We start from the raw sequence: 12,346 nt of genomic DNA, 5'->3' as shown, positions 1-12,346 counted from the left end.
TCAGACATAAAAGACCTTATGTCTGTTTTCCATTTGAAGTTCTTAGCTCTTCGGAGGAATCAGCAACTTTTCAATTAGAAAAAGTACACCAGCATTAATTTTTATAGGTGAACTGTAGGTACCTTAAATATTGGACTCACTTTGGAAATGAATGGGACAACATCTAAATTCTTGAACGCATCATTTATTTAAATGATAATTACACATGTCTAATTTTAAAAGTAACATTTTTCAAATGTATTATTGCTTTTGCAGTCACACTAGTAGAAATCTGAAACAGGGTGACAATAAATTAATCAGTACTATTATTGCTTCCAGAGCTATGCACGGTGCTTTCCACCACTAAATGACATATTAAACTAACATTAATTTTGCCAATGAAATGTTTCGGCATTTGGCAGCAGAGGTAACAAAATGAAAGGCTGCATTATATCTCCTGCATGAAAAAGCTTGTGATCAATTTGCTGTCACAGATCATTTAGCAGACAACAATGACCCAAGAGGAAGGAAACTGTCAACACACTGTCTCGTGAAAAAAAATACACCATCTTTAGGCACAATCGTCTCCATTGTTTTTCTGTCTGTTTGATGATGACCCATGACCCTCTCCCTTCCCAGCGGTGTCCTGTTCAATTTCAAACTGTTAGCCTTCAGGGGTTTTCTTTTCTTCCCCAGAATAATTAAAAATATTACCCTAAAAGGTATAACTTTAGTAGAGTTTGAATATACAAAGCAGAATGTCTTAAACATTTGAGAATACTGCATTTTCAATTCTGTAAAAGAAACAGTGCCTTAAAATAAGAATAATACAAGATACAACAACAAAACAGTAACAATTTTTACGATTATTCAGATAAGCTACTAAGTTTACAGGGAAGTATAAAAAATACATGTGTTTATAATCAAAAACATTAACAGGAATTTACTGCATACTGTCATTGCCATTATGAATAAGAAAAAGTAGAAGATAATCCAAAACTGAACTTTAGAGTTTATTATCCTATTGGGAAAATAAGATATATACCCAAATTAGCAAATAGAATGGTTTTACATATTAACATGTAAAGTGTTACATCATTTAAACAGACATTTGGAGATGACGACAGATACTTCTTTGGCAGGGGCAGTAAACTAAAAAAGTTGGAAGAGAGAGATGTAACTTTGTCTTGGAGGCTTTAGGGAAGGACTAACTTGGAATATGGATCTGGAACAGATGGAGGAGGCAATCTGGGTGAGAACAGTATTAGCAATAGCTCAGATGGGAAAGAGCATGGTGCATGTGCAACAGAGCATGCTGGGGGGAGAGACGATACTAATGAGATAATTGACTAAGGTGGAGAGTTCCAATTTCAGAGGATTTGGAATTTGACAAAATAAGTGAAACTGGGCAATGCAGGTCTTCAGATTTAGGCAGAGAATGGGTTATAGTTGACTTAGAAATGATTTATTAGGTGATAGAGAGCAATCAGAAGTTCTTGAATAAGGCAAGTAAATTATGAACCGAGTATATGCGTAAGAGTTTTTTCTGGCCTCAGAATGCAGGGTGGATTATATATGAGATTAAATGCGGGGAGACAAGTTAAGAAACAGATGCAGTAATTCAGGCAAGAAAAGCAGAGCTAACAGAAGGTAGGAGCAGAGACTATGAAGGGAGGAGATGAATCTCTGACAAGCTAATGAAATACCAGGACTGGTTTTCTGATAGGGTGTGAAAGGTGAAGGAATCTGGGGTTAAATATTCTTCTAAAGCCCAGAAGACCATTTAGTTTTTCTAGTAACAGAAAGCATCTAGAGACTCTGAAGTAAAATATGAGTTTAAATTTAAACATGGGTTTTAGGTGATGAACTTTAGAAGTGTGATTGAGAAATTGAGACTGGAAATAGGAGATTTGGGTCAAATCAACATAAAGGTTGATAGATGATGCCATTAGGGGAAACAAACACAGAAAGAGTAAGTAAGTGTTTAGAAAAGAAAGATCAGAAACCAATTCATAGTGAAGAGGAGCCAGTGAAGGAAACAAAAAGGATCATTAAGGGAAGAAGAGAGTCGGGGTAGTGCTAGGTCATGGAAGCAACCTCCCAGCCATTACCCAAGCCTCCTAATTAAGCCCTTACCAATCTCTGGATCTATAGTTACATAATATCATGTTTAAGAGTAAGGAAGGCTTATGAAAAGCAGAGATAGGCCGAAAACAAGGTTTTATAAACCAGTCAAGTCGTGAAAGCAAAGGAATACCACTCAAAGGAAATTAAAAGTGCAACTCCAGTGAACACATGAATGATAGAAAGCAAAACATCCTTATTGCTGAGATGAGATAGTTTGAGTGGCCTGGATAGAAGATCAGACCAGCTACAACATTCCCTTAAGACAAAGCCCAATCCAGAGCAGGGCCCAAACTCTCTCACTCTGTGAAGGCTGAGAGAGGTAAGGAAGCTGCGGGAGGAAAGACTGAAGCTAGAAGAGGCTGGCTCATGAGGTTTAAGGAAAGAAGCTGTCTCTGTAACATGAACGTGCAAAGGGAAGGAGCAAGTGCTGATGGAGAAGCTGCACGAGTTATCCAGGAGATCTAGCTCAGATAACACATGTAATATTTCATAACCCATCCTTCACCTCCGTTTATCCTGAGTAAGTAAAAGTCTGTAGAATCATGTCCAAAAGATGCTTCTATTCTCTTGCTATCTGGCAACCAATCCACTTCTCCCCTCCTCCCTTTGGTTTTGTATCTCAGCTCCTGATACACTTTGGTTGCCACTGGCATCTGGATTCATATTTATTCTATTTTACTTTCCCTTGGGTCAGGCTGTGGAAAATGCACTCTCTCCTATCTCCATGCTTTTGAGTGTGCTATTGCCGCTGCCTAAATGTCCTTCTTCCATTGCCTGCAGGTGAATTCCTATTCTACCTTTAGAAATCACTTCAGGCAACACCTTCTCCTGGAAGCTGACCTTTATATGTCCCTTCCCTCACTCTGGGACTCCAAGCTTTAGGAAGATATTTCTCCCTCCAAGTTCCTCCAGCATCTAGATCTTGTCTGTGTAACACCACTTACTAGAAGTAATAATGTAATAAAATAATTACTAGGTATGGCTCAATGAAATGTTGGATTGCATTTGACAGCAACGGAACCAGTCACTGATGACTTAGTGAAAAAGTAAAAACCTCTACGGAGGGGAGAAAAAGCCATAGGGGAAGAAGTTTCTACCCAATATGACTCATTTTGAATATGATTTCATCTGACCTTGGCATCCCCCTCAGTCGTGATCCTAGTATTTGCTCTGTGGCCTTCCATCTACATCCTCTGGTAGAAGCTGCTCCCTATGTGGTCCTATAGGACTGACAGATGATATTTCTGCATAATTCTGCACTATCTCCCTTTCAGAGAGCAGCTTCCAATCTTAGATTATAAATCATGTGTGATCAAAGATCACATATTATTCAGATGTGTGTCCCCAGGATGGGAGCACGGTGCCTGGCAGACAGGAAATGCTCAGCAAATACATTTTAAACAAATGAGTAAGTAGGTGTTCTCTCAGAAGCTGAGAGAACTCACTATCTTGTTAAGTGGTATCCTGCAGCCCTGGTGCAAACATTCCAGAGGACAAGCACAAGCTTAAATCACTTTTAATTACTGAATATCAACTGGATTCCCCTGACTATATTCTACTCAGTTGACTAGACTTTGCCTATGTTTTGTTATAGCTTTTGGAAACAGGGTTTAACTGTCGACTAGGCCTCTGGAATCCATTCCTATAATCAGGTTAATTCTTTTAGCTCATGAAGTAGCCTAAAGTTCTAGCATATGGTGCTAGATTGACAAGGCTAATAGAATCTCTCTTGGAATAATTTCTGCAGGGCCTCATTTTACAATGAGGCCTAAAAACTAAAAGCTAGACATAACTGAGCTTTATCTCATAACAAGTGTACTAGGAGTAAACATCTGGATTCACAGATACATAATAAATTGCAACCTTCTCTACACTAGGAGGATAGAGTAGCACTGAAATCTAGATTGTATTGCTTTGACTGAATCCCAAGATTTCTAGAGATTTCAGGCTAGCACTAGGTGAACACTACAAATAAGACCTGATTCTGGCTTCATTTATCCTTGGTTTCATTCAGAGGAACTGCCAAAGCCAGAACCACAGAAGTTCTTCTGGCCTCCTCTTACTGCGTTATCAGTAAATGCTAACACTGTAACTTCATGCATTGCAAATGATTATATGACAAAGAGAAAGAACTTTGTAATATTCTAGAAAACCTTCATGCGTTATAGGGGATAAAACAGTGTTTATACATTCAACAACTATTTACCAAAGGTCTATTCTGTGTCAAGAAGAGGTCAGTTGCTTCTCTCCACATTGATGAGTTTAAGGGGCAGCAATGTCCTTTACTCAATGCCAACCAGGTGCACTACCCACTAGACTATGCTTGTCTTTCTGAAATTTTCCAATACCTTCACAAACCAAAGCCACTTGAGTTACATAATTTGTTCATCTTTTATACAGGGCCAGTCAAGGAGACTGAAGCTGAAGCAAGTTATTTCAATACTAGTTAACTGGCTGTTGTCTACATCTGACTGATTATCAAATTAAGGCTGATAGAAATGTTCAAGAAACTAAATGCTGCAGAACTATTATGAGAATACTGATCTATACCTTGTTCAGGTGTCCATAGCTAAATTGATGCCACATTTTCATGTTGTCTCCTAAAAGATACAATGGCTTCACCCTTATCTCATTGTTTTCCTCTAGAACCTTATCTTTTCCTAAACTACTTAGCTTTTTGTGATCTATAGTTGTTTGTACTGATTATGTTGCCAACCTTTTTTTCCTTTTCATTAAAAAAAAATTAAAAGAATAGGCAAGTTCATATAATTATATTACATAATAATTATGTTCAATTTTAATTCAACCATCTAAAAAGAATTCAAAAACCTCTCACATTCTTCCTGAAAACATTAAAAAAAAAGCATTTTAGGGGCACCTGGGTGGCTCAGTGGGTTAAAGCCTCTGCCTTCAGCTCAGGTAATGGTCTCAGGGTCCTGGGATTGAGCCCCACATTGGGCTCTCTGCTCAGCAGGGAGCCTGCTTCCTCCTCTCTGTCCGCCTACTTGTGGTCTCTCTCTCTTAAATAAATAAATAAAATATATTTTTTTAAAAAAGCATTTTAAAAGAGATTTACTTCCTTTTCTAAATTAAAAAATTGAGAATTCAATTATGATAAAAAATATATATAAATGGTTAAAATCAATATCAAGATTTAAATCAGCCCTATTGATTTAAGGGCTCTTGGCTGGCTCAGTTGGTAGGACCTGCGACTGTTGAGCTGCCTTGTGAGTTTGAGCCCCATTTTGGGTGTAGAGATAAAAAGCAAAGAAAGAGAGAGAGCAAGAGGGAGAAAGAAAGAAAGAATCGGACATGGAATTAATAAAGAAAAATTTACCTGATAATTTTATCTGGATCTTTAGGAAACTCAGGGCCATTATCTCTCACTGTCAAGAAAAACATAAAAGGATTCTGGTTGACTTGGAAGAATGAATATACGGTTTTATGTAAACTCTTCCCAAAACCTAAATAAAATGGTCATAAAAGAATAAAAATAAAGTATAAAACCTCAAGGAGAGGTAAAGGAAAATGGTAAGAAAAATGTTCAAGATGAGGGATGTGTGGATGGCTCAGTCAGTTAAGCATCTGGCTTGTGATTTCAGCTTAGGTCATGATCTCAGGTCGTGAGAGTGAGCCCAGTGATGAGCCCTGCATCTAGCCCTGTGTGGAGTCCTGCACTGGGCTCCATGCTCAGCAGGAAGTCTGCTTTTCTCCCTCCCGCTCTGTCCCTCCCTCTACTTGTATCTTCTCTCCCTCTCTCAAATAAATAAATAAATCTTTCTTTCTTTTTTTTTTTTTTTTTTTCCCAAGAGGAAAGATGTTAAATGGTAACTGTCTTAGCCAGGAATTTGAAACCTGATGACATGAGGAGGGGACATTAATCAAAAGCATGTGTATTTACACTTCAGAACTTAAGAAACAATTCAAGAATTGGAAATGTTAGATGCTTTTGAAAGGTAGGAGGTATAGCGCAGATATCAAATACTTATATCCTCACCCTGTCAAGCAAATGATCACCACTACTAAGGCAGGAGGAAAGATACTGAATCAGAGAGACTCAGAACTGAAAGTTATTAGGTACAAAGCAGGATAAGAGTATGGTGAGGAACTGGAAGCAGCTATTAAATCACATAAATCTTATTGGATAGAACAGACTCCTTATTCTTTCCCACTGTCCAATTCTCAGAGTTTAAGCAACTAGTGTCTCTCTCTCTAGGCACAAGACTGGAGGATTGTTTTCAGGAGAAATAGTCAGGCCTGACTATTGACATGGATAGGTCTTCACTAAATAAACTAATAAAGAAAGATATAAAACCATCAACAAGTCTAGTCTGTATTCAAATATTTCTAATATTTTTAATGATTGATTTCCATTCTTCATATGTCCATCAATGGACAAGGATCGCTATAAATTTGTGTAAAGTCAGTATCATGAAAAATAACAACCAAAACAAATAAGCAGGGAGGAAAGCAGGAAATAGAAACATATTTTGCTGGAAATTTTCCAGAGTATAGAACAAAAAACAAGAGATGGACAGCAGGGAAAAATACAAGTTTCAAAATTAGAGAGTTGGATCAGTAGATCCTACATCCAAATATGCAGATATTTAAAACGCAATAGTGAAGACAGAGGAGGGAAGTGATAAAAGAAATTACATAAGAAAAAATTTCAGAACTAAAGGATTCAAATTTGATATTTAAACATCCTAGCAAATGCCCTATATGATGAGCAAGGAAAGAAAAAAAAACAGACACACACAAAACTACAGTGGTGGGGTGGGAAGTTGGGGTACCAGGTGGTAGGTATTATAGAGGGCACAGATTGCATGGAGCACTGGGTGTGGTGAAAATATAATGAATACTGTTATGCTGAAAATAAATAAAAAATAAATTTTAAAAAAGTCCAAGAATTTCAGGGGCACCTGGGTGGCTCAGTCGCTTAAGTGTCAGCTCAGGTCATGATCCCAGGGTCCTGGGATCAAGCTCCTGCCTCAGGCTCCCTGATCAGCAAGGAGCCTGCTTCTTTTTCTCCCTCTGCCTGCTGCTTCCCCTGCTTGCTTTATCTTCATCAAATTAAAAAAAAAAAAAATTCATTTATTTATTTTTTTAAAAGATTTTTATTTTTTTAAAGATTTTATTTATTTATTTGACACACAGAGAGAGAGAGAGAGAGAGAGAGAGAGAGAGAGAAACAGAGAATAGCAGAGTGAAAGGGAGAAGCAGACTCCCTGCTGAGGAGGGAGGCTGTCATGGCGCTCAACCCCAGGACCCCAGGATCATGACCTAAGATGAAGGCAAACAGTCAACCCACTGAGTCACCCAAACACCTAAAATAAAATCTTTAAAAAATTTCAGATCCGTAGGGATAAAGAGGAAATTTTAAAAGTTTTAGAAGGGAAAAAATCACATGTGAAGAATTGGACATATGAGTGAAATCAAACTTCTTAAGAGCAAGAAACTACCAGGTAATAGGATCTCTACAATTCTGAAATAAATTTCCAAACTAAATTGTGAACATAAGACAGTGAAATAAATACATTAGTAGGCATATAAAGTAATAAAAGATTTAGCTCTCATGTACTAGCAAGCTCCTAGAAGAAGTGCTCCAATAAAATGAGGGAGTAAACCAAGCAAGACAAAAGCAAAGGATCAAGCAGAAGCTCTAATTTAAGAAACAGGCAAAGCTTCATTCCAGGATACCTACCAGAGAACTGCAACTTGGAACTGGAGGAGAATGCAGTGCCAGAGAAAAGAGGTCTCCAAGGGAGTGAAATACAACTGATGGACTACATGGGAGTTGTTTTACATATTTGTCACAAATTTTAGGGGAAGAATAGATAGTAGATATATTAAAAAACAAAAAGCAAGGTAATGAAAAATTGGGCCATTTGTACAAGGAAAGAAAAAGAATCATTTATGGTTCTTTGTGACAAATAATTATTAAGCCATAGTAAGTATTAATGTAACCAAACTATATTAGGAAGACAGGGAGAGAAATATGGATGGAAGGAGTATAAATCCAAATCTCTGAATTTCAGATGAAGCCTATAAATAATATCTAAAACTGAATACCCCAGAAATATTAGTATTTTAAAAAATGGAAATATAGTCATAAGTTCCAGGAGAAATACGTTTTGAAAGCTGTTGGTAGTTAGTGGTGGTGGGGCAGCATTCAACAATGGAAGGTGTGGAGTACCAAGGTCTGCTATGTTTCATTAAAAACCAATTTGTATGCTTCCAGAGAAGATGGTAGAGTAGGATCCTAAGCTTACCTTATTCCATGGATACAACTAGATAATACCCACATCAGTGTAAATAACCCAGAAAACAACCCAAAGATTGGCAGAACAGATTCTTCACAGCTAAAGGCAGTGAAGGGGCCATATCAAAGAGGGTAGGAGGGGCAGAGACTTGGTCAGGAGCCAAACAGACCTGTAGACTGTCTATAGGATGGAGGGAAACCACGGTTGCAGAGAGAGGAAAGAAATAGACCCTCACAACCGGCACTGCAGGGACAAGGAACCTGGATGAGAAAGATGAATCCCCATGATATTTGGCTTTGAAAACCAGAGAGGCCTAACAATCAGTGCTACTTAACACTAAAAATCAGCAAGCTCTGCTTTAGGAGAGCCAGGAAAGTGACAGGAAACTGAGTCCCTGCCCTTAAAGAGACAACACAACAAACAGCCCTGCTGAGATACTGCACAGAAGCAGCAGTTTGAAAAGTACCTGGAGTATATGGGAAGAAAGTTTATTTACCAATCTCAGAGCACGTGCTGGATGGGCAAGGAACTTTGAGAGGCTTCTCCAAGAACAAAAGAGCTATTGCATGCCATTTGCCTCCTCTGCCACCAAACCTAAACACATGGACATCTGCAGGAACCAGTACAGCACCAACAGTCCACCTAGCTGGCTAATAGCTTTCTCTGTCTCCCTGTTCTTCTGTGGAAATGCCACCCAAGCCTGGATAGTTTTCCTAGGCAGTTGCAGATTCCCTCCCACAACAGACCCACACAAACCTTGCTAAAACCCTAATCCCTGACCTTGCTTTCTCCTGCTGACCTGCCATCTCAAATACACCCTTGGTGGGAGCCCATCCAAAGTGGTACTACAAGCCTGGCCACGTGCAAGCAGCCCCAACAGGGGCCAGGACCACCCCAAAGTGACTCCTGAACTGGGGAGAGGGGAAGAGAACCACACACGCCAGTCTAACTATGGCCCTAGCAGTGAGTCACAAAAGTTTCTAAGGGAACAACACATGGAATGTGCCCAGTAATTTGATTCTACTGCATCTCTGGTAAATACCAGGTCTGACTCAAGTCCAAAGTGGCCCCAGACTGACCCACTAATATCATAATGACAAAAGCCTGCTCACAACAGGAAAAGAGAGCCACTGCAAATGACTGGATGGAAGAAAAAAGTGGCTCATCCACAACAGCAGAGCATGAAAAACACATAAAAGATATCCCTGAATCATCAAGTTCTGCTGAACAGGGGATACTGGACTGCAGGGTACTACTACTATGTGCAAAACACATAGAAGATACCCCTGAGTCATCAAGTTCTGGTGAACAGGGGATACTGGACTGCAGGGCACTATAGGACCTCTTCATGAGGTCACTACTTTGCCTTCCTAACATAAAGACACAGACACAGAGAGTTAGACAAACTGAGGAGACAGGAGAATAGGCCCCAAATAAAAGAACAGGACAAAATCACAGCAAGAGAGCTAAACAAAATGAAGATTAGGTAATATGCTTGATATATAATTTAAAGTAATTTAATTTAATTTTAATGATTTAAAGTCAAAAAGATATTCACTGGACTTCAGAAAAGACTGGAGGACCTCAAGGAGACCCTCAACAAAAAGATGAAAAACAAAAAGAACCAATCAGAAATGAAGATCTCAAAAACTAAAATTAACTAAAATTAGAAATATACTAAATGGAATAAATAGCAGACTAGAGGAAGCAGAAAAATGGATCAGTGCCCTGGAGGACAGAGTAATAGAAAGAAATCAAGCTGAATAAGAGAGAGAGAAAATAATAAACAATGAAAACAGACTAAGGGAACTCAGTAACACCACTAAGCATAACAGCATTTGCATCATAGGAATCCCAGAAGAAGAGAGAGAGGAGGGAAGAGAAAATTTATTTGAAGAAATAATAACTGAAAACTTCCTGAGTATGGGGGAGGAAGCTAAAATCCAGATCCAAGAGGCACAGAGAGCCCCCAAGAAAATAAATCCCAGGAGTCCCACAGAAGGATATACAGTAGTTAAAATGGCAAAAAATAGTGAAAAAGGGGCGCCTGGGTGGCTCAGTTGGTTAAGCGACTGCTTTCAGCTCAGGTCATGATCCTAGAGTCCTGGGATCGAGTCCCGCATCGGGCTCCCAGATCCCACGGGGAGTCTGCTTCTCTCTCTGACCTTCTCCTTGCTCATACTCTCTCTTACTCTCTCTCTCTCAAATAAATAAATAAAATATTTTTTAAAAAATAGTGAAAATGAATTTTTAAAGCAATAAGAGAAAGAAAACAGTTATATACAAGGGGAACCTCATAAGGCTATCAGCTGATTTTTCAGCAGAAACTTTGCAGGCCAGAGGGAGTAGCATGATACATTCAAAATGCTGACGGAAAGAAAGCTGCACCCAAGAATAACTCTATCCAGCAAGACTATCATTCAGAAAAGAAGAAGAGATAAAGAATTTCCTAGACATACAAAAGTTAAAGGAATTCATCACCACTAAATTAGCCCAACAAGAAGTGTTCAAGATGTATCTTTGAGTGGAATGGAAAGACCCCAAGTGGGAGTAAGGAAAGTAGGAAGCACAAGAGCAGTACAATTAAACATATCTATAGAAACCAGTCACGGGATTCACAAATTAAAAGAATATAAAGTATGACACCATAACAGACGAGAAAGGGGAAAGAATGGGTTCAAACCTAAATGACCATCAACTTAATATAAACTGTTATATGCATAAGATGTTATATATAAAGCTAATGGTAACCACAAATCAAAAACTGGTAATAGATATGCAAATAAAACAGGGAGAAAGGAACCCAAGTATATTACTAAAGAAAACCAGTGAATCATAAGAAAGGACAGCCATGAGAAGAAAGCACCAGAGAACTACACAAACAATCACAAAATAACAAAATGGCAATAAGTACATACCTATCAATAATTAATTTGAATGTAAATGGACTAAACATTCCAGTCAAAGGACATAGGATGATGGAGTGGATAAAAGAGCAAGACCCACCTATATGCTGCCTAAAAGAGACTCATTTCAGATCTAAAGACACATGCATATTGAAAGTAAAGGAATGGGAAAGCATTTATCATGCAAATGGAAGTAAGAAGAAAGTTGGAGTAGCAATACTGATATTGAACAAAATAGATTTTAAACAAAGATGGTAATAAGAGACAAAGAAGGACACTATGTAATTATAAAGGGAATAATCCAACAAGAAGATATAACAATTGTATATATTTATGCACCCAACATAGGAGAACCCAAAAATATAAAGCAGCTAATAACAAGCATAAAGGAAGAAATTGATAGAAATACAATAATAGCAGGGAACTTTATTTTTATTTTTTTTTTAAAGATTTTATTTATTTACTTGAGAGAGAAACAGTGAGAGAGAGCATGAACGAGGAGAAGGTCAGAGAGAGAAGCAGACTCCCCATGGAGCTGGGAGTCTGATGCGGGACTCAATCCCGGGACTCCAGGATCATGACCTGAGCCGAAGGCAGTCGTCCAACCAACTGAGCCACCCAGGCGTCCCAATAGCAGGGAACTTTAACACCCCACTCACATCAATGGATAGATCATCCAAACAGAAATTCAATAAGGAAACAGTGGCTTTTAAGGACACATTGGATCAGATGGATTGAACAGATATATTTACAACATTCCTTTCTAAAACAGCAGAATATACATTTTTTTCAGGTGCACATGGAACATTCTTCAGAACAGATCACATGTTCAGCCACAAAACAAGTCAACCAATTCAGAAAGACTAAATTCACACTACACATCTTTTCTAACCACAACACTATGAATCTACAAACCAACTGCAAGAAAAACTCTGGAAAGAACACAAATACATGGAGGTTAAGTACTATGTTACTAAACAATGAAAGGGTCAACCAGGAAATCAAAGAGGATATCAAAAAATATATGGAGATAAATGAAAGTGAAAACACAAGGGTCCAAAATTTGGGGGG

The 12,346-nt window shown here is 38.3% G+C and overlaps 1 protein-coding gene across 6 annotated transcripts in view; it reads right to left on the bottom strand.

Annotated features, from left to right (window-relative positions):
- Positions 1–12,346, bottom strand: part of UBE2U (ubiquitin conjugating enzyme E2 U) — a 57,177-nt gene that overhangs the window by 23,295 nt on the left and 21,536 nt on the right. For 5 of the 6 annotated variants that reach the window (XM_059376771.1, XM_059376774.1, XM_059376773.1 and 2 more), the window contains one exon: positions 5,444–5,492. The exons of the other annotated variant lie outside the window; for it this stretch is intronic. In XM_059376771.1, coding sequence (XP_059232754.1) covers positions 5,444–5,492 — 49 coding nt within the window. The remainder of the gene's footprint in view (positions 1–5,443; positions 5,493–12,346) is intronic. 6 annotated transcript variants of the gene reach the window in all.

Source organism: Mustela nigripes, chromosome 14, assembly GCF_022355385.1.
Source record: "Mustela nigripes isolate SB6536 chromosome 14, MUSNIG.SB6536, whole genome shotgun sequence".
NCBI classification, from domain to species: Eukaryota; Metazoa; Chordata; class Mammalia; order Carnivora; family Mustelidae; genus Mustela; species Mustela nigripes.
The sequence above is the reverse complement of the archived record's forward strand: the minus strand, read 5'-3'. Positions and strand labels throughout refer to the sequence as shown.